At 39.0% G+C, this 24,075-nt stretch overlaps 1 protein-coding gene across 1 annotated transcript in view; it reads right to left on the bottom strand.

The window, feature by feature from the left end:
* LOC121504180 (dachshund homolog 2-like) overlaps positions 1 to 24,075 on the bottom strand; it is a 162,509-nt gene that overhangs the window by 57,411 nt on the left and 81,023 nt on the right. The window contains exon 2 of the mRNA XM_041778835.1: positions 16,316 to 16,431. Within this exon, the coding sequence (XP_041634769.1) occupies positions 16,316 to 16,431 (116 nt within the window). The remainder of the gene's footprint in view (positions 1 to 16,315; positions 16,432 to 24,075) is intronic.

The following is a 24,075-nucleotide window of genomic DNA, read 5'->3' as shown; positions in this document are numbered from 1 at the left end:
CAGTGGTTTACAAACTTTTTTGCCCAAGGCACACCAAAGGTTAAGCCAAAATCTCAAGGCACACCATATTTAAACCGATACAAAATGGACTTTTAAATAATATTACAGTCAAGGTGAAAATTGCTAAAAAAAAGAAAAAAAAAAAAAAAGAAGTGGCCAAACAATGGGTTAAAATTAGCAAGAACTTGTTGAAAGTGTCAACATAGTGGAAAAAAAGGGTTACAAGTAGCCTAAAAGGCTTAAATGTTGTTAAACGGTGGTAAAAAAAAAGGGTTAAAAGTGATGGAAAGGGCAAAATTGGGCAAAACAGGGGTCAAACAAAGGCAAAAGTGGGTGGAAATGGTCAAAAATGTGGTATAAATGAGTTAAAAGTGTCAAAAAGGTGGCAAAATACATCAACAGTAGCAAAAAAATGGCAAAAAAGACTTGAAGTTGCAATAAAGCAGAAGTTAAAAGTGATTAAGATGGAGTAAAAATGACCAAACAATAGCCAAAAGTGGCAAAAAGGTTGCAAAAATGGGTTCAATGCGGCAAAATGTTCCAAAAAAGGTTACAAAAATCAGTCAAAAAGCAGTCAAAAAAACAATCCAATCAACCCATTAATAGCTCCCCATGGTTTTCAGTCAGGATGCTAGCAACAATGCTACTGATCCAACTCACATACTCTATATCATCAATAAATCACAACTAGGGAGGAAACATTCTCTGGGTTTTTTGTCCAGCAAGATCTGTGGGCAGACCTGGTTACAGTAGGCTACTTGCCATAAAGTTGTGGTAATAATGTATAGTTGTACAAGTTCCCAAGGCACACCTGGACTTGCCTCAAGGCACACTGGTGTGCCCTGCCACACCATTTGAGAACCACTGCTCTACACATTATGGGCATGTAGCTTTTGAGCAGAAACTCAAACTCCAGGCCTGCACCAGGCCCACACCACATCTCCAGGTCTCTCCCTAGCTGCCCCCTCCACAACACACATGGTTCAGTCTGATGGGTCCTGGACACCCAGTATGCTGTGAGCTGGATCAGGCCTGGGAAAGCCAGTCAGATGCCTGTATCCAGCTGCTGCACTAGACACAAGGTCTTGCCAACAATAACCAAAAATTTACAGAGGAGAAGTTGTCACAGAAGAGTCTAGCCAGCGCCTTTGGCCATCAGTCAATGTCCGGGCCACACAAGAGTAAAGGAAGACCATGAGGTCCGGGGGGGAAGGTATTTGGTGCAGATATCCAAGGTTCCCAAACGTTGGCTTTCCCTCTCGGCACACAAGCCGGTTAAAACTGCCACATATCCTGGAAAATCGCTCTACTTCTAGTGGATGGATTGGGACACAAGTTGGTATAAGTCATGTGTAGCTGGAGGAGGATCCTAAGGACTGTGCTGTGAAGAAAATAAAATAATAACCAGCTTATTGGTGTCTTTTCTGCAAACCAACTGACAAGGAAGCATTACAACTGACACGTGTTCAACAGCCCACGCTTTTATCAAGTCCCAGACGACCTTTAATGTGAAAATATAACCAAAGAGACATCGTCGGAAAACAAAGTATGAATAAAGATTGTGCCCTGTATAAATGAGGGAATGCCACACTGCCTTTTACACTATCTGCTATTTGTTTTCTAGATTTGTATGTTTTGTGCAGTTGGCAAATGAATTAAATTGTTCAGGGTAAGTGGAAACCTAGCAAAACTTCTGTTCATCTCTGAACGTATGCTCAGTCCCTGTCCTACATAGTGCATACTCAATCATTAACGCCCCACCCACCATAAAAACTGTACCTTCCTCCTCTACTGTAAGGCCTTTTTCCATAAAAGCATCCCACACATGGCAGGCCATACTCTAAATGAGATCTGACAGTGTCCCTCCACAGCTCCGTGCGTTAGGATGGTCTTTAAGAGCTTTGAGTTTGCCGGTAGAGGCAGTCGGGTGATCTTCGAGGGTTCTGAACCCCCCTCCTGAGTTCGCGTGAAACCCACCCCATTTGGCTGCGGTCGTAAATATTTAATCCCCTGCACCTACATCTCTGACGAAGTGCTCCGACCGCGCTTTCAGAGACGGAGTGACACTTTGAATAAAACAAACAGGAAAACAGAGGAATTGCTCTTTGTGTTCTGAATTTAGAAACACACTGTTCTGGCCTTTTTTGTGTTTCTGTTTTTTTTTCTTTCTTCCTGCGAGCACTCGGAGTGCCAATTTACAAATGCAGTCGATTGCTCTGGTGCTGAGTCAAATAGATTTCAGCTCTGCACTCTGGCACTTAGGTCGCCCATCTTTAGCTTTCACTGGGAGGCCAGGACGCCCATTTGGAACCATTTCACAGCGGCCATTTTGTGTCATCTTCAATAGACTCAGACACTGACCTTTGAGTTTTGTCTTTTGATGTTTTCAAGTTCAAAATCAAGTAGAACTTTAAATCAAGTTTTATAAATCTAAAACAAATACCTCACCACCTACAGTCCATAGTCTGGAGGAATCCCTGTGCACTAGAGAAAAGGCCCCCAAGGGCCACTGCATTAAAAAAGGCATGACTCTGTACTGGAAATGACTGCATGGGCTCAGGAACACTTCCAGAAATCACCGTCTGTAAACACAGTCAGCCGTGCCATCCACAGACACAAGTTTAAGCTGGATCATGAAAGAAAAGTCAGATGTGGGATGCGGCCCCTTCTCTGGGCCAAAGCTCATTTTAAATGGACTAGGGCAAAATTGGAAAACTGTTCTGTGGTCACATGAATCAAAAGTTGAAATTCTTGTTGTACAACACAGACACTGTCTCCTGCAGACTAAAGAGGAGAGGGACCATCAGCTTGTAGTCAGCAAACACTTCAAAAGCCTGCATCTCTGATGGTATGGGGTTGCATTAGTGTCTATGGCGTGGGCAGCTCTAACATCTGGAAAGGAACTATCAATGCTGAGAAGCAGATCGAGGTTTAGAGCAACATATGCTCCCATCCAGACAACGTCTCTTTCAGGGAAGGCCCTGTATATTTCAGAAAACCACATACCATATCCATCACAACATCATGGCTTCACAGTAGAAGAGTCTAGATACTAAACTGGCCTCTATGTAGTCCAAACCTTTCATCAACACAAATCATTTGACACATCATGAGACAAATATCCAGTAAAGAAGTCCAGGACTGTTAGGCAGCTAGAATCCTACATCAGACAAGAATGGGCTAGCTAATTACAAGAGAAGTACCACAGCATTACAAGGGTTAGGTCTAGGGTAGAATAACATAACATAACAATAACAAAAAGTTGTGGACGGATTTTGACGAAATTTTAAGGAAATGTCAGATGGCGGAGGTCAGCACTGTTACCACTTCACACCAGGAGGTGGCGGACATGAGTATCTTCAATCCCAGCAGCATTTTTGGGTGTGTTTCTATTCAAAGTTTTGGAGTTTATAGTTTTGGAAGATGTACGCCCTGTCGAGGAGACGAGTCAGAGCGTAACAGAGAGAAAGACAGCGATGTGCAGCGAGAATACTCACAATGCTGGGAGGAATAGAGGAATATACACCCTCTGCCATGACGTCCAGTCATCCAGTGAGACCATGGGTGAGACTGTCAGTGCGTCTGTTGGCACCAGCAGGCAATGCTTCCACCATGACAGTCCACCCATAGCGAAGTCAATGCTTTGCCTCCCCATCGGAGAGGGAGTAATGGGCAAATGCCGTGGTGGGGGGCACATGGGGACGGATCCAGGAAATTTTTAAAGGATTCTTCACTGTTAGGAAATAGGGCTAATGGCAAAGGTCTGCGCTCTCTGAGTGCTTTTCTAGATTTCTTCATAAATTGCTTGATTATACCTGCGTAATTTCTTGATTTTGGGCAACTAAATTAAATTGAGTCCTCCCTGAATCATTTTCAAATGATTTTCAGGGGTTAGGGTTAGGGTAAAATACCACCTAATTAACAGAGAGTTGCTGCAATATTGCAAGGAATAACTTGATAATTAATATGTTATTACTAGGTTACTACTCCCTGAATATTACCATTTTTTTTCAGAGTTATCACTTGGTAAAATGACAACTTATTATGAGGTAATAACCTCCTTATTAATGAGAAACTGCTTAATAGTTATGCAAATTGCTGTAAAATTACCCGCTAAAACAAAGTGCTACCAGAAAAGGGTTTGGGTTTAAGAGTTTTGTAAATCATTCCATTGTTTTTGTTTACATCTTACACAGTGTCCAAACTTTTTTGGAATTGGGGCTGTTTATGCAACATTTAAGCACAAAAAAGTCCCATATTGTATATCTAAGTGGTTTTTATTATGTTGCTTAATTAAGACTATAGAAATTGTCTTTATTGTCAAATTCAGCCCATTCTGTTGCTCATTTAATTTTCCTGTAGTTTACATCAGAGCAGAGGTTATAACATGTCAGTGATTGGACAATCAGTTCTACTTTTTAATCATATTACTGTTACTTATCAGTTAGTTATCTTCTTACTCGTGCTACTCTACATATTTGTACCAGTAGGGGGCAGTATCAGTGACTAATTACTGTTCTTGTTGGGGGGAAAAAACGTGAAAATTGTGATCCAGGAGTTTGAAGAAAAAGATGAAAAAGACTTAATGACACTTCAGTCCTCCCTCTCTCTCTTCCTATCTCCCGCCCTCGTTCTACCACACTCTCTCTCTCTCTCGCTCTCTTTCTGCAGGTGCACATAAGAGTCCTCAGATGAGTGTTTTCTTTTCATGACAAGATTGAAAGCACTTCATCTGTAACCTACACACACTACGAGTGTGAGAGAGTTTAGAGTGTGTGTTATTGTGTGTAAATGTTTATGTTTCTGTGTATTTCAACCAAAAATATGCAGTAATGGAACACATTTGGACTGTTCTGGTGCTTTCTTAGAAGTCTGTGTGTATTCTGGTTAAATATCCGCGGGTGTAGAGATTGTGTATCCGAGTGTGTGTTTATGAGAGTGTAAGCATGTGTGTTTAGTGTGTTAGGAGACAAGGCGAAGCATTGAGCTGTTTTTGAAGTGAATTAACAAGTCAAATGAGTGCCGCAGCACCCTGCATAGGTTAGCACACACACTCACACACTCCCACGCTTATCATCACAGCGTCTTTGTTGAGGAAGATGAGGCCAATTAAACTGATATCACTCTCTCCTCTTCCTTCATCCCTCCTCCCTCCTCCTCAGCTTTTCTTCTTCTTTTTATCCCGCGGTCATCTTCACCTCTTTTTTCCCTGCTTCTTTTTTTCCTCGACATTTTTAGTCTGAACTTCCGCCATGTTTTATCTTTCCCTCGCTGCAGTTTCCTTCCTTTAACTCGAGGAAACACAAACTTTTATCTCTCCTTTCAGTTTCACTTTACGGTTTACTTCCACTTCCTTTTACTTTATCCTTTTTTCTTTGACTTTCAACGTCTTTTTATAATTATTATGATCTCAATTCATCTAATACCCTTGTCTTTTTGTGTCCTCTGTTCTGTTCTTCCATTTTTATCCTTTTTATCTGGTTGTTTTCCAAATATTTGCCTTCTAACTTCTCCTGTATTTAACCAACAATGACCTTCCTCTTCTTCTATCCACAGTGATCTTCTTCTACATTTCCCTTTCTCCCTTTGCAATTTCTCTTCTTCTCGCTTAAATTTTCTTCTAATTCATCTGTTTTCTGTCTTCCATTGAGAGACAAAGCACCAAAACAGCGTGAGGATATCCTTGGAGCCCCAGGGACCAAGTAGCTGTTTCTGCTGAAACTAACGACATTTAAGGGGCTTTAAAAGCCCAAAATAACACCAAATTTGGCATCAGACCTACCAATCATCTAAAATTTTGCAAATGACTTGTGTGAATTGAAAAATGATATTTGTATCTGATATAGGCCAATATTTAAAGTCAGTATAGGCCAGAATTTCCAGCTGATGATGGTCCATATTTTCAGACAATCTAAGCCAATATTTACAGCAGTTATAGGTGAATACAGTATTTACAGCCAAAACAGGCTGATATTCAAAACTTTCATCAATGGATAAAGACTGGTGACATATGCCAACATTTGTAGCCAATATTAGTCAATATTCACAGGCAATATACACCAATATATACCACCAATATGGGCTGACATAAAAAGACAATAAAGGTCGATATTTACAGCCAAAGTAGGCTGTATAGGCCATTATGTAGAGCCAATATCAGCATTTATTTACAGCTGATACAGGCCAATATTCATAGCCAATAAATGCTGATGTTCACAGCCAAAAAACTTATATTTACAGCTGAAATAGGTCGATATTAACAGCCAATGTTGACCAATATTTACAGCTGATATAGTTGGACATTAAGGGCAAATATAAGCTGATATTTTTATACTATATAGGTCAATATTTAAAACAAATAATTCTGATTTTCACAGTTAAAATAGGCTTATATTTACAGCTGATACTGGCCAATACTTACAGCTCATTAAGCTGGATATTCACGGCCAATTTAGGCCAATATTAACAGCTGGTATAGGTTGATTTTTAAGGCAGATATACATGATACTAAGAGCCAATAAGACCAATGCTGATATAGGATGAAATTTATCACCAAATTAGGCCAACATTTTAAGATGGTTTAGCCTGATATTTACACCTGATGTAGGTAGATATTTAGAGGTGATTTAGGCCAATATTTACAGCCAATAAATGCTGATTTCCACAGCCCATATAGTCTGATATTAACAGCCAATATAGACCAATATTTACATGCAATGTAGGCCAATATTTACAGCTGACATACTTGGATATAAAGGGTAAATATAGGCAGATATTTACATACTATACAGGTCCATATTTACAGCCAATAAATTGTGATTTTCAAGGCCTAGATAGGCATATATTTACTACCAATATTTACAGCTCATAATGCTGGATATTCACAGCAAATTTAGGCCAATATCAACAGTTTATAAAGGTTTATATAAGGCAGATATGTGTGATATTTAGAACCAATATAAGCACTGCTGATATAGGACTCAGCCAATGTAGTCAGATATTTACTGCCAATATAGGCCAATATCTAAAGCTGATATAGTTGGATATTCACAGCCAATATAGGTCAAAATTAACAGCTGATATGGGCCAACTTTTCCAACAAATATAGGTGGATATTAGCAGTCAATATAGGCCTTTATGTACAGGCCAATGTTTACAGCCAATATGGCTAGCTATATACAGCTGATTTATGGCGAGCTTTATATACAACCAATAAAAGCTAATATATGCTGATATTTACTGCTTATTTAAGCCAATATTTACAGCTGATATATGCTGATATTGACTGCTTATTTAAGCCAATATTTACAGCTGATATATGCTGATATTTACTGCCAATTTATGCTGAACTTTAAAAATCTCTAAGCTGATATTTACTCCTAATATAAGCCAAAATTTACAGCTAATATATGCTGATATTTACTGCTTATTTAAGCCAATATTTACAGCTGATATATGCTGATATTTACTGCTTATTTAAGCCAATATATACAGCTGATATATGCTGATATTTACTAACAATTTATGCTGAACTTTAAAAATCTCTAAGCTGATATTTACTCCTAATATAAGCCAATATTTACAGCTGATATATGCTGATATTTACTGCTGATATATGCTGATATTTACTGCTGATATATGCTGATATTTACTGCTGATATATGCTGATATTTACTGCTGATATATGCTGATATTTACTGCTTATTTAAGCCAATATTTACAGCTGATATATGCTGATATTTACTGCCAATTTATGCTGAACTTTAAAAATCTCTAAGCTGATATTTACTCCTAATATAAGCCAATATTTACAGCTGATATATGCTGATATTTACTGCTGATATATGCTGATATTTACTGCTGATATATGCTGATATTTACTGCTGATATATGCTGATATTTACTGCTGATATATGCTGATATTTACTGCTGATATATGCTGATATTTACTGCTGATATATGCTGATATTTACTGCTGATATATGCTGATATTTACTGCCGATTTATGCTGAACTTTAAAGGTGCAGAGTGTAATATTTAGCCTAGTAGCATTTAGCAAAACAAGCTTGGTTAAAATGAAACATAACATTTATAAGTAGATTGATCTAAATTAGTGTTGACATCTGAGAACACATTTTTTAAATTTATGTTTTAAATGAACTCAGAATAAGCCTTTTATTCATACATAAGGAGGGTCCCCTCCAAGGACGCTGCCATCTTGGATTTTTGCATTTTGCCTGGTTCTATGGCACCATAGAAGGAACCAAATAACAGTTAAGCATGTATTGATTTTTAAACTTCACTGGTTCCCACAGTTATCACCAGAGAAATGAGCATCACACTCCAGAATTGACTGTTAGATCTTGATAGCCCCAATTTTACACACTGCACCTTTAAAAATCTCTAAGCTGATATTTTTTTACTGATCTAGGCATATATCTACAGCTAATATATCATCCATGGCCCATGACAGAAATAATTTTATATGCATGTAAAAACTTTCTGAGCCAGTATCTACGTATACTGATAATATAGTCAGTCCTTAAACTTTCTGTATCATCTCCATTTGTCTTCGTTATCTTCTCATTGTCTTCACACATCATCTCCAGCCCTCCCTGGGCCTACTCCCCCTCTATCTCTGGTAGACCCCTCAGGTCATCTGACCAGGACTTCTTCTGGTCTCTTATGTCCACCTGAAAACTTAAAGGTACTCATGCATTTAGATTTTTGGCGCTGACACTTTGAAAGTTTCCTCCACAGCAGTAAGACTCTTCAGCATTCACAGATGTATTTAAAATGGAGCTTAAGACACATCTTTGGTTTGGTTTACTACAGTTCTTCTATGTTTTTGTTCAGTTTTATGAAACTTTTTGGACGATTTTGCTGATGCAAGGATCTAGATGCTTATTTTTCCTCTCATTTCTTTTAATTTAACCTTTTTTCCTCCTTATCTTTCTATTTTAGTTTCTATTGTAACTTTCTGCTTTGTCTTGGTGGTATCCTCATCCTTCCTCTGTCTCTTCCTCCTCCTCATGTTCATCATCCTCCTCTTTCCTCGTCTCTTCCTTATTTTCTTCTTCTACTGTCGTCTCCTCTTTAATCTAACCCTTCCTCCTTCATCTTTCATCCTCTTTTTCCTCCTCCTCCTCTCTCCTCCATGTTCCCTAACAGTGTGATAAATGTCCATCTGTGATTGGCCGATGCCCCCCATCGCCGTGGCGCCCGCGAGGTCGTAAACAACAGCCCGTCTCCCCCGGCAACGTGGCGTCTCCATGGACGCAGGGCCGCTAAGACGACCAACTCTGCGTGTGTGTGTGACTGAGGGGGAACGAGGCACCGAGCACTGCCAAGTGTGTGTTAGTGTGAGTGTGTGCTGTACGTAGGTGCTGTGGCTTGGTGTGTCAGTGTGTGTGTGTGTGTGTGTGTGGGTGTGTGTGTGTGAGCTAATGAGCGATCATAAGTGAGCAAATGTTTTCTCTGGGTCGCTCTAATGTTCAACAAACACTAACACACACCTGATGTGTGTGTTTCAGTAATGTGAGTGTGTGTCATTAGTATGCCACAGTGAGCCGTGTCCATATGTCACTAAACACAAACATGTTTTATTTATCCTGAAGAGAGAGAGAGGGGCCAACAGTCACTGTCAAGGGGACGATAGGAAGGATGGAGGAGGAAACGGTTAAAAAGACTGAAAGGAGAGAGAGAGACCAGAGGAAGAGCAGTAGTCACTCATCTACAGTGACCCTTTGCAAAAACCCTGTAGATGTAGCTCATGTTCCTCCCAGTTCTCTGATCTTTGCTGAGATGTTTATAAACCTTGGTTGGAGTCCACCTGTGCTAGATTAAATTGATTGGACATGATTTGGAAGGCAAACACCTCTCTAGAAGGCCTCATAGCTGACAATGACATCAGAGCAAAAATCAAACCATGAGGTCAAAGGAGCTGTGGAGCTCAGAGACAGGATTGTTGACAGGCACAGATCTAGGGAAGGCTACAGAAAATTCTTCTGCACTGAAGAAACTGAGCAAAGGGACCTAAGTAAGAGAGGTGGCCAAGAACCTGATGGTTACTCTGATAGATCCGTACCAGTTCCAGTTCTCAAACAAGTTAAAAAAAATTGGTTTGGAACCTTAAAAGTTGGTTCTAAGCTGGAACCCCAAAAACAGTAGAAAACGTTGTTTGCTAAGGAGACAAAATGTTTGTTTGAAATCAGGGAGAAAAGTGGAGCTAGACGTGGTCCATACACGTCCATCATGTCTTTGGCTGGTTCGTCAGAAAGCATCAAGGTCCTGAGACTCCAGAACAGAGCCACAACCAGAACCATGTCCACCTGAAAGCACTCTGACTGAGCTCCAGAGATCCTGAGTGGAGATGGGACAACCACCACTACAGCTCTCTGCTGATCTGGGTTTTATGGCAGATTTGCTAGCCGGAAGCCTCTCCTCAGTGTACAGCACATGAAAGCCAAGCAGGGACCCTCATTGGCCAGCGTAGGACAATTTTTTTTTTTTTTAAACCAAGGTTAAATCAAGTGTCAATCTGAAGGTCAGAGGTTGGCAGACTTGTCTCTATATACCAGTGTTAATAGCTGCTATTACAGTAAATAGAGTGGACTACTGAGAACAGCCATCCATTTTCTACACCACTTATCCCATTCAAGGTCGAAGTGGGCTGGACAGGAAGAGTACACCCTGGACTGGTCAGCAGCCGATCACAGGGATGACATACAGAGACAAACAGCCAGGCACTCACACCTACGGGCAATTTAGAGTCAACAATTAGACTGACAAGCATGTTTTTGGTGGTTGGAAGAGGACGGAGTACTCAGAGAGAATCAGCGCATGCACAGGGAGAACAACAAACTCTACACAGTAAGGCCCTGACTGGGAATTAAACCAGGAACCTTCCTTCTGTAGGGTAACAGTGCTAACCCCTATACTGTCATGCATTTTAAACACCAGTCCATGGATGTTTATGGATGTAGTCCTGTTTGTGGACTTAACTCCTAACTGGATTTAGATTGTAGGGACTCTTTCTGTTTCTGATAGAATACTATGATCAGGAGAGCTTCTAGTGGTGAGCTTAGTCACCGTTCTTACTGTTTGTAGCCTTATAAATGCATTAATTGTGGCTGCTGTGGTGGCTTTATCCTAGAATGGTTTACATGGTCAGAATCCTGAAAATCAGAGTTTTCAGGCGATGTAAATCCTGTGGTATACTTATGAACAGTCATTTTTATAAATAATAGAAAAGGTACAAAAGAATCTATCAGTGGACCCCTGGGTTTTTAAGGGTTAAATAAGAAATAAACCAAAAGGGAGGAAAAAGAGAAATGAAAAAGTAAACATGTGACTGAAAAAGTGGTTTAAAGGAGGGAAGAAAGTAATATATGGAGGGTCAAAAAGAGCATTATAAGGTAAAGAATAAGGGAATGAATGAGGAAATAAATTAAAGAATATGGTGAAGAAATGAGGAAAAGAAGAAAAGCAACTGAAATGAGAAGAGGCAAAAGAAAAAGAAATGAAGAAAGGGTAAAGAAAGAGAGAAAGAGAGTGGGATTAAAATGAGTAGTAGAAAAGAAAGATGGAAATGAAGCCAGGAAAAAAAACAAAAAATGGCATACGGAAAAAATTAAGGAAGACTGGATTTAAGGATGGAAAAAGAAGGAAAAAACAGATTCAAAGATGAAAAAGAGAGATAAAGAAAGAAAAATGGGGATAAAAGGGAAGAAAGAAACAGAGATGGAAAAAAATATGACAAACTAGGGCTGGGTGATTATGGCAAAAATGAAAATCACAACTAACTGACTTATTTACCTCAATTACAATTAATGAACGATTATTCCACACCCAACTTCCAACTCTGTTTGTTCTGTAAATATTTGTATAATTTTAAAACAACTAAAAGGAACAGGCACAGATAAACAATTTATGTTTATTTATTGAAACCTCTGAAATCAAAATACAAATCAACTGAAATGAAAATGTTTTGTCTTAGAAAGTCAAAATTTTCCAAGAAAAGGGGAAAAAATTGAAATAATTGACATGACAGGTTTACGTAGGTTAGAGGCTCTGAATGTCGGTTTCGGTTATTTTTCAATTAATTTCCCAGCCCTATGACAAACTTCTCTCTAATCCCTGTTTGCATTGATGCAGATACACTCCACTGCTGCTGCTGCTGGAAAAGCTTCATCTCCTCCGCCCCAGCCTCCTCCTTTATAGCACGAAGCTTCACCTCCTCCACCCCAGCCTCCTCCTTTATAGCATGCAGCTTTACCTCCTCCACCCCAGCCTCCTCCTTTATAGCATGAAGCTTCACCTCCTCCACCCCAGCCTCCTCCTTTATAGCATAAAGCTTCATCTCCTCCACCCCAGCCTCCTCCGTTATAGCATAAAGCTTCACCTCCTCCACCCCAGCCTCCTCCTTCATAGCATAAAGCTTCACCTCCTCCACCCCAGCCTCCTCCTTTATAGCATAAAGCTTTACCTCCTCCACCCCAACCTCCTCCTTTATAGCATAAAGCTTCACCTCCTCCACCCCAGCCTTCTTCTTTATAGCATAAAGTCTGTTGCACCCTAATATTTAGATTCTTGCTTCGATGGAATAATTACTTTTGAATTAATTTAATCATATTTAACATGGATTGCCATTAATGTATCTATCCATATGGGGGTTTCTAGTCATGCATTCTACATAAAACTGTAAATCCATTTTGCACTCATAGTATAAAATGTATGACAAATGTGTTCCTGACTGAAATTAAAGGTGGTGGTGGGGGGGGGGACAAATAAAAAGCACAAGCTAATGAAAGGAGGAAAATAAGGAAAAAGAAAGGGATCAAAAGAAAGAAAGTCAAGGAAAGAAAAAAAAAGAAGAAGAAAGTGGGAAAAGATCCAGGGGAACAAGAGACAAAGAAGCGACAGATGAAAACAACTTAAGAAAGATGTAAATGAAGAAAGGTGAAGGACAGAATGAAGGGTGGTGAAAATAAGAATGGAAAGACAGGAAAGAAGGGGAAGATAGGAAAACAGGTGGAGAAGACAAGGAGAGAAAGAGTGGAGATAAAAGAACAAAAAAGAGCAACAAGAGAAGAAATCAGAGGAATAAGATCAGGAAAGATGGAACAAAAGAGAGAAAAAGATAAAATCAGAGAGGTAAGAAAAGGAAGGAGACAGAAAGAGAACGGATAAAAGAAACAGAAAGAATACGGGTGGAAAAGAAGAAAACACAAGAGAGAAAGAGAGTGAGAGGGCAGAAAGGAGAAGTGAAGAAAAGAGGGAGACTGGAGAGGACAGGAGGGAGGGAAAGAGGAGGGAGGGATGGACAGATGGAGGAGTGGGACCCCAGAGACGTGTCATTCATCACACCACCACGCAGTCTGCACTCGTTCAGCCTCTCTTTCTCTCTCTCTGCAGGTCTTCTTCTCTTTCTCTTTCCTTTTCTTCATCTCCTCTTCTTCTTCTACTGTCAACTCCTCAACAGTCTGTCTTTCTCCTCCCTCCCTCCCTCTCTCTCTCTCTTTGGCAGTCGTTTTTTAGGTTTCATCATCTCCTCTGGCGACATCCCTCCATTTCTTCCCTCCGTTTTTTTTTTTTTTTTTTTTAATCTTTCGCTCTCACAGCTTTTTCCTTCCTCTCTATCCATTTTCACTTTCGGCGCCAAAAAGAGAAAATAAATCCCTGGTTTTCTTCCTGGTCTTACACTTGTGGATGGAGGAGGAAAGGTGAGGATGGAGGGATGGGAATGAAGGGATAGAAAGAAGAGGATGAGGAGCAGGATGTAAAGATGGAGAAGAGGAGGAAGGTGGGGGAAATGGCTTAAAATGTAAGGGAAGGGAGGAGAGAAGGAGGGATTGAAGAGAGCGATCCAAAAACAAAGAGAGAATCATTTCAGGTGAAAGGAGAGGTAGAAAGACACATTGACAGGTGAGAGAATAAGAATCAATGAGATTAGGATTAAAGGGACCAGGATTTACAGGGAGGTGTCAAATCCACCCCAGTGAGGAACTTCAAATCTGATAGATGAAAACAAAAGAAAATAGCTGTGATTAAGTCTCTCTAAATAGGAAACAAAGCTTTATATCACTCTTTGCATTCTAACTGTTAGCAATTTTAGCGTCATGTTAGCAGCCTGTGTTGAGGAATGCTAAAAACATTCTTAAGTCACCTTTATTCAGACTGATATCCAGGAGACGGGAAGTGAAATTTAGTGTAAATATTGTGCTTTGAGCATCCATCCTTTTGATTTTGGTTTTAAGTTTGTGCAGGTAAGTTTGACCACATTTACCCCACAATTACTGACTGAAAATTAAACTGTTTTTATGTTCATTTTTGAAAAATAAAATCCACATTTAAATGAAAATATGTGCAAACAGATGTGCAACAAATATAAAAACACTGTAGTATACATGCCAGGTCAGTAGGTGGCAGTGTAGCCTTGCAATGTAATACTTAGTGCTGTAGAAAACATCAAAAACGTATAATCATGATTAATCGTATAATTCTTATTTCTCTCCTTTGCTCTTGCCAAGGTTGAAATAGCTGATGACAAATGGGGAGAAAACTCCACAGCACTCTCTTTAAGCATTAAAACACCTTTATTTTCATGTGGGGTGCACGATAACTATCGGGCCGATAACAGAAAATTATTACGTCATTCCGATAAGTCCAATATCATGACAACTAGCCCCGATAACATATATATTTGTCAGCATGGCAGTGCTGGCGTTTGTTTTCTTTCTCATGAGACTACACATTCTGAAACAGCAGGTGGTGCCGCAGTACACGACTGCTGTTAAGCACCAGAGAAGAAGAGGAAGTAGCAGCCCCTGTGCTAAAATGCTAACAACAGGGTGGCGTAATTCAGTATCTATGGGGAGGATAACACGGCCGTGTGTGTAAAATTTGCCCTCCAAAGGTCACAAAGAGTAGAAAGAAGTCCTCGACGGATCTTATCTTAAGAGTCATCATCCTAACGACATTAAAAGTGGCAGCAGCCACTAGCCTCAGCCGCGGGCATTAGGACCGAGTCAACGGCTAATACCAGGCAGAGCGCTGATCGTAAGCAGGCATTGAAAACTGCAGAAAGTTTGCCAGAGCCAAAAGGCGCAATGTTATAATAACAAAATCAGTCTGGCAGTCTCCTGATCCATCGCTACTTTCATAGCCGTGTACCCGCCTGCTCTGTTTAACGTGGTTTCACTCAGTCTGATCGACGTTAGGAACAGAAGTTAGCCACAGACCACGGTGGACTTTACATTCTTAACCTATCTCTGGTATGACTTATGTCAGTGCATATTTTTAATCTTTATGTAAAACATCAGCTTGCTTGAAAAAAAAAAAAAAAAACAGACCCCCAAATGTCTCTGTTTGTTAAGAATAACATCCTGTTATCATTTGGTTTTGAGGGGGAAAACCGTCTGTCAGTTGTTTGTGTATGTTGTACCTGGTACACAAATGTTTAACTAAAAAAAGTTAACTATAATAACGGTTATAAAGTCAGAATAGTTCTTTGTTTTTTGAAAAACACGAGTGATATTAGTTAAAATTAGTTATAAATATCTTTGCTCACTACATATTAACCCCTTCTTTCCCCCAGATGTGCATAAACAAATCAAATAAACTCCTCTGTTAAATCAACAATTGAAAAAAAAAATGTTATTATCAGCCATCAGGAGTAGGAAATTATCAGTTATCAGTATCAGTTAAAAAAAATTCTTATCATGCATCCCTATTTTCATGGCATGGCCATGTGTAGACCTTAAAAACACACTTCAACGACTCTGGCATCAAGGCTTCACCAGGAAGTCAAACGGCTTGCTCTTCTTTTATAAACCACACCCACTGCTACAGTGTCTTTCTCCTAAAATGATGCTGATTGGTCCGGTCATTATCTGACCAGGAAGAGCCTATCAGCATGAAGCTTTACAAGATGAATCTACCCGATGATGGGCATGGAATCTGGCCAATCCATTGGCTTTACAAGGTCAGTCTAACGTGTCCTGAGATGTTAAAATTCAGGGCTGATTGATGATGCTGATCATAGTTTGCATAGTTTATTTAAAGTGTAGAAAAAAGAAGAGGACAACAGTTGCAAAGATACCTCATGTATTAAAGGTCTTAAACGTTCACACCTGCCTGAGTAGATGGTCAAAAAGCAGAAGAAACACATCACTGAAAGCTAACATGTTGACGTGGCCATGTGAAGCAGTGTGACCCAGTTCCTTTAAACAAATAAGTCAACATGGAGACTGAAATGAGAGCAGAGATGGAGGAAGAAAGAACAGAAGAGCGTCTGAAACAGCGAAACTGTTACCCGTGTGCGAGAGCAGGTTGGGGGACAGCAGGCCGGGGAGGCCCGGGTGCAGCAGCCTGGGGCTTTCCTGGATCCCTGCACCAGAACAACGCTTCGGAGGACGGCCCGGACGAGAGCTGGAGGGAAGAGACAGACAGACAGAGAGAGATTAATTACTGTGACACAGAATCAGACTCAGAGCGCTGAGACGGAGGGAGAGGAGCGTCTGCTGCTCCTACAGCGTGTACAGTCACACGACGACAATAGAGATGAATGTCCAACACAAACCAACACAATGACTTTAAGATGATCTGATACAATTCAACTCAGCGTCAATTACAGCCATCAATCATTTATACAGCATGGAGGCTAAGAGCAGCTCAACGGTATCAGCATCAAACAGGCAAATAAGAACGACGCAGACGAGCCATGAAAGACCGAGGACTGAAACACTGTCTACTGTTAGACGAGTGTAAATGAAAACGTGATATCACACAGGTTAAGTTGAACCTGATTGGCTGATTTCAGGACACTCCAATAAACACCTGATTAGTCGTTTTTACAGTCGGCGTCTCCGGGGAAACAAAGTGAGAGCACAGATCATCTCTGGCGGTGACATTTTCACACCTCAAAGCTCTCAAACCAGCAGAACCAGCAGGAGACACCACATCATGAAATATTCCCACTTTAGATGGAAAAAGCTCCGATTTTATATCTTCAACTCTGGCGTGAAGAATTCTGATGCAAGATGTGGAAATTCATGAAAAAGTTCTTGGGTGTTTGTGACGGTGACAGAAGATTCAACAAAAAACTGTTTTTAAGATTGTTTTTGGGGCTTTTTGCTTTTATTCTGAAAGGACAGCTGGGGGGGAGCAGAGTGTGGAGGACTGTAGCCTCTGTATAAAGGCACCCGAGCTAAACCAGCACCCAAATAAAACCACCAGTCCACTTCAGAAAACTAGAATGATAAAATTACTAAAACTAAATCGATTTACCATGATGATGATGATGATGATGATGCACATTGCTTTAGTTTCAGGCTCTTTCACAATAAAAGTCCCTCTCTTTTCAGAACCAGTTTAATCCATAAAAACACAGATATGTAGGACTTCAAGCTGCAAAAATATTTTTAGACAGTTCACATATCTGAATGATTCATTTAAAGAGATATGCAGCTTTTAATAAATCAGTAGTTTTCAATACATTTCCATCCAACTTTTGTCTGTTCAAGCTTGTTTCTTTTTTTTTCAGCTTTTCTGATGTATATATTTCTATTTTTTATTTTGTATACAAGTACTAAATAATTGATAAAATAATTCTACTTTTAAAAAATGTCCATCATAAAAAATGAACTTCCATCCAAATGTTCAGTTTACCTGGAAAGACGTTAAAAAGAGGCATTACAAAGTTACAGTGAAATGTAAAAGGATAACTAGTCCAATGTTTTATTTTATAAAATAACAAATAAAATATTTGATTTGTTTTCTGGTTGTTGGAGAAACTTCTATTGGGACTTTGATCATAAAAAATCTGCAAACAAAAACAGCAGAATTTTAATATTTTACCCCAAATTAAAAAAAAAGAAAGAAAGAAAGAAAGAAAAAATTAACCCAAGTATCAGTACAACAGCAAATAGGGGTTCTAGTTTTTGGCCTAAAGTTTCTTCTAGTTAATCTGAAGACCTCTCAGTCAAATAAATCCATTATTCTAGTTTGAATTACTGAATTATTTCACTGAGTGTAAAGTATGCAGTCGATAATTGACTGCAGGTTCTCAATAAAATCCCTCCAAAATGTTCAACTGATGAGAAATTAACTCAAGAGAGGCAACAGTTATTGTAAAATATAATAGGATAGGTACTGCCAGGTTAATTTCATCCACTAAAACTATGACTAAATCATTCGTTGACAGCCTTTTATTTCCAAAACTAAAACTAGACTAACAAAAATAGATCTGTGATGACTAAAACTGACAAAAAGTAAGATTAGTTTTTGTCAAGATGATAATTATGTAATTGATAATCTGAGGAATTTTACATTTTATCTTATTTATTTATTTATTTATTTATTTATTTGCATTTTCATGGGAATTTGGGAAATTCTTTCATCAGTAACTTTTTGGGGGAATTGGACTGGCTTTTTTTCTTTTTCTTTTTTTTTTTTTTTTCTTTTTTTTTTTCACTGTTCAGGTGTTATGACAGCACTGAAATATTTAAAGACATTTTGGAGTACATTCTTGGGGAGGCTTTAAAAAATGTGTTATATAGGAAGAATAATATCAGCCAACATCTGCTGATCAGCACAGACATTTAAGATAACCACATCTATCTATTGTAAAATAAATAAATTTATTAAAAAAAAAAAAAAATAGGACTTGAACATATTTACAACATATTTATTTTTTCATATTTGCAAGTGTGTTTTTGACATTGTGACATTCCTTGCATATTTTGGTAATATAACTTTATTTTTATCCCAAGTCTTCTTGTTTATATTGATACTTTATACTTTTATGTTTCTATACTTTCTGTTTCTTGTAGAGCTGACTCGAGAAGCATTGCACACAAATTCCAGTGTACCTGTACACTGTGTAATGATGTGTAATGTGTAATTACAGTGTAATGATTGATCATGTTAACTGGTGACTACACGTCAAATACGCATGGGTTCATAATGGATCCTGAAAACTTAAGTTAGTTTTTCAGTAAATTTACATCTTCTACAGCTACATTAGACAAAACAGAAAGTCTTCAGTGTTTAAACTCTGACACACGACAACATAACCAGCTGAAAAGTCACCAGTTAACACGGTCACATGTCAAACCATAACACCTGCTCTTCTATAGCAGCGTCAGTAAAGGCTGTGGATTTATCATCATTTTATTTCTATTGATAAAAGTATATATTTCCTGTATAAGTCCACACATTTTATTCATCTTGAATTGATTTGTCATTCAAGCATGAATTTCTGTATTATCACTGTAATAAGCTGCTAAAAGGGCTTATTTTCAGCACATTTTATAAATCTTTTTAATGTCAAATAACAATTTACAGCACCGAAAGTCAAATCATGAGATACTAAAAAATGTACATCTTTAATATTTGTTCAAATTAAACAGCCAGTACTGACTCCAACATAAAAACAGCAAAAAAGAAGTCATGTGCACCCAATTTTGGTCTTATTTCTTGTTTTCAATCATCAAAAATTACAGTCAAAATCCTTTAGAGCAGCTAAACTTTAAAATTACATGAGTTACATTTTGGTATCAGATGTTTTTGCACAATTTAGACAACGTGGAGAAGGTACTTCCAAGTTTTGATAAAATTATTCCTCTCCTAAGCACCAATTAGCATTAATTTTGATGCTACTGGCCATTAAAACAATGACGTTTTTCTTTAAAGATTCATAGAATAGAAAAGGATCAAAGTACTGAACATTTCAAAGATCGTTCAAACAAAAATAAACTGACATTTGCGCATTTTAAGGATAAACATCAGTGATTTTGAAGTGAAACAGAGGTATTAGCATTAATTGTGGCTAACAAGCTAACGCTGATGTAAAACAATGTCTCACAATCACCCAACAGCCACACCAAACATGTCGTACATGTGCAGGAGAGGCTGAATACACCTCCACAACACACCGACATCTCTCTCTATTTCGGTCACAAACACAAACCTAACCTACTGTATTATGCATGTGCACGCAGGCATAAATAAACACAAAAACACAAGAATACAATAACTGCACACGTGCAACTAAACATAAAGGAGGGCACACACACCGACACACACACACAGGAGGTGTGCATGCAGGCCAACTCTCTGCAGGGTGGCTAAGTAACAGATGGCCGTCCAAAGTCATTTACACCTAGAGAGAGAGAGAGAGAGAGGGAGCGGGATAGAGAGAGAGGACCAAAAACTAAAACCTGTACAAGACTTCAGCACGGAGCCACAGGAACGGAAGAGAAAGGACGAAAATAAATCCGACTTTAGAAGAAGAAACACTAAATAAATGCACAAAAACAGGAGCAATTAAAGAACTATCATGGGATGAAGTTTCAGCACTAAAAACTCAAGAAAAACTTCACTGATTACACTCTTACATAAGCATTTAGCTTGTAGCATCCTAGCTTATGACCTAATGTAGTGGCATTAGGTTGCACGCAAGGCTGGGGATGAAAGAGCTGCTCTATGCTGCATGGTTCAACTCAAAGGGCCACCTTTATTAAGTTAGCTACACACTGAAGTAGTTAAGATCTGGGACATGACTATCAACCAAACAACGAAGCTCAACAGTTAGTTTCAGTAGTGAAAATCCCGTTCACTTCAATGAAGGACTTTGTTATCAGCCAGGCACAATTTCATATGATATTCACCACATTTTAGAAACCATGGTTTATTTTGTGCCCTGTTCCCGGTCAGGGCCTTTTCTGTGCAGAGTTTGCATGTTTTCCCCATGCATGCATGGATTCTCTCCAGGTATTCCAGTGACCTCCCACAGACCAAAAACATGCTTTTTAGGTTAATTGATGACTCTAAATTGCCCGTAGATGTGAGTGGGAGGGTGTCTGGTTTGTCTCTACTATTGTGGCACCGTTTAAAAGAGAAATAAAAAGACTTTCTAACGGTATAAGATGAAGATATATTCATCAGTTCATATTGATACACTGATTGGTTAATCAAGAAAACAATCAGATCTATAGCAAGTCAAAACATCAATCTACAACGCCACTTTAAAAAAGTTGGGGCGCTGTGTTAGATGTAAATAAAAGCAAGGCAATGATTGTCTGATCTCCTAAATCCACATTTTATTCACAATAGAATATAAACAACACATCAGATGATGAAAAAATATTAGCTCAATTTGAATTTGATGGCAGCAACACTTCTCAAAAAAGTTGGGACGGGACAACAAAAGGCTGGGAAAAGTAAGTGGTACTAATGAAAAACAGCTGGAGAATCATTTTGCAATCAATTAGCCTAACTGGCGACAGGTCAGTCACATGACTGGGTATAGGAGGAGCATTTTAGAGAGGCAGAATTTATCTGAATTAACCACATAAGACCCTGCGTGCACATATGAGGACATTACATTTGGGCTTTCCCACGACATGGTAATAATTTCTATTGTTTGAATTTTTGAGATAGTCCAGAATGCTCATTTAATTCTAAATCACTTGTTTGAAATCTTGCGAAGATTTTTTTGTCAGAATATTTTGGGGAATTCGCTTGGAAATTGTCTGGTCTTTTTGGTAAAATACAGGGGATATGGTTGAGTCTAACTGATAATTTGAGGAGTTCTACATTTTATTTTATTCATTTATTTATTTATTTATTTATTTATTTTGCATTTTCATGGGAATTTGGGAAATTATTTCTTCAGCAACTTCGGGGGGGATTAGATTTGCTTTTTCATTTATTTATTTATTTATTTAACTGTTCAGGTTTTATGATAGCACTGAAATATTTGAAGACATTTTGGAGTAAATTTTAGAGGAGGCTTTAAAAATAAGTCTAAAAATTTTCATTTCAGGGAATTTGTTGGGATTTTGGAAAGGAAAGTCACCAAGAAATTTATGTTCAAAGATAAGGCGGATGCTTTAACTTACCAGGACCTAAATAAGTGAAGCTAAAAATGCATTTCAAACCAGAAAAGCACTCAAAGAGCGCAGACCTCCATCCTTAGAAATCACTGCATGGAATCAGGAACACTTCACCTCCATATGTGAATGTGATTCAGGGTGAATGCTTCTTTAAAATCAACTGAGGCAAAATGGAAAACTGTTCTGTGGTCAAAGGAATTAAATTTGATTTTTTCCTGGAAATCAAAGACACCCAGGACTGAAGGGGAGAGGGACCATCCAGCTTGCTATCTCTGAAGGTATGGGGTTGCAATAGATTACATCTGGAAAGGCACTATCAATGCTGGAAAGACAATAATTTTTCAGGGAAGTTCTGTAGTCCAGATCTTTCACCAACTGGTGCATCGAAAAAAAAAAAAAAAAAAAATCCAGGGAAGAAGACCCTGGGCTTTAAAGTTGCTGAAATCCTACACCAGACAAAAATGGAACAACATTCCTCCCCCAAAACTTCAGCCCTGTCCCTTCTTTTTTGAGATGAATTGCTGCCTTCAAATCCAAAAAGGCAAATATCTTTCATTTGCATTTAACACAGTGTCCCAACTTTTTTGGAAACGTGGTTGTAGAGTAGAACAGATAAAGCAGAGAGGATGATGGACCTCTCTGTAACATGCGAGCATCTGTCAGATCCCACTGGGGGGGAGAGAGGGAGGTGGGAGAAAAAGAAGAGAGAGTGTGTGAAAAGATGAGGAGAAGACGTCTGAAATGTTTTGGGGTGTGATTCTGTACGTGAGAAAACGAGTAAGAGAGAGAGAGAGAGAGCGGCCGAGCGAGGCAGAGGGGCATGAAGAAATGAAAACATGAACCTTCACTTTTCCTCTGAACTCTGCTTCACCTCTCTCTCTCTCATACGCACGCAGAAACACACACCTGGACTATACACACCTTATTCTCTGTCCTTTAAACACACTCGTACAGTAACACACACACACAGGTGTTTGTATTCAGACCCTCCATCAACAGCCCCCCCCCACCCCACACCTTTCGGCTCATGCATACAGCAGACACACTCCCTGCTCCAGGTGTGTGTGTTCATCTGCATCCATCCATATATGAGCAACATTAAGGCGTGCACGGTTAAAGGACACATGATCTGGCCTTCTCATTAGCCGTACTCTTCTTTGTTCAGAGTAATGACTGCAGCGTGTGCGTGTGCGTTTGTGTTAGTGTGTCCCGTAGGGTTGCCATATGTTGGGCATTAATCCTCGTCAACGGTCCACTCTCCTTACTGCACCGAGCACAGGAACAAAGAGCAGGTCACACACCGATACACACATCATAACGCACATACTGTAGTCAGTGAAGTACAAACACACACTCTGCAGAGGCTACAAACACTCGTGTGTAAACCTGGTCTACAGGCAGTCCATTGACCTACATTCGTTTGTTAACCTTCACCCTGGCTGCATTTACACCTTTAAATAGAAACAAATCCTTCTTCTACACCTCTGGCTACGGCTCTGAAGGGCAACCACGACACTTTTTAACAGGTAAGTCAGTAACCCTGGATCTTAATGAATGTTGCTGTCATTCTGAGCCAAAACTCAAAGTCTGAAAAGCAAAAAGCAAAGAAAGCATCTCATTAGTGGCCAATCAGGTAGTTAATCCCACCTTGATTTCTCTTAAATTACAGGACTTTAATGTTTTATTGAAGCCACTTGCATCAGTAGACATCCATGAATGCATATCGATACATTGATTGGTTGATCAAAGATCCAGTCAGATTGATAGCAAGTCAAAACATCACTCTACAACCCCAGTTCCAAAAACATCGGGGCGGTGTGTAAGATGTAAACAAAAAACATTGCAATGCCTTGCAAATCTACTAAACCAGTGGTTCCCAACCTGGGGTCCAAGGATCCCTAGGGGGGGCGCGGGACCCTGTCTGCTCTGACATTGTTGAAATTAGGTGTTCATTAAACAAAACCGCATGATTACAGAGCTAATGTACAATAGTGGCCAACTTAAAAGATGAAAATATAAGGAGAATCTGTGGATTTCAAATCAAAAAGGTAAAAAAATTGTTTGGAAAAAAAAATCAAAAATTTTGAGATAATAAAGTCTTATATTTACGACATTACAGTGTTTCAACATTCCGGAATTTAAAAGACAAAAATCAAAATTTCAGAATTTAAAACGT

The sequence above is a fragment of the Cheilinus undulatus genome, linkage group 22 (genome assembly GCF_018320785.1).
Source record: "Cheilinus undulatus linkage group 22, ASM1832078v1, whole genome shotgun sequence".
NCBI lineage: Eukaryota > Metazoa > Chordata > Actinopteri > Labriformes > Labridae > Cheilinus > Cheilinus undulatus.
This window is presented reverse-complemented; position numbering and strand designations above follow the sequence as displayed.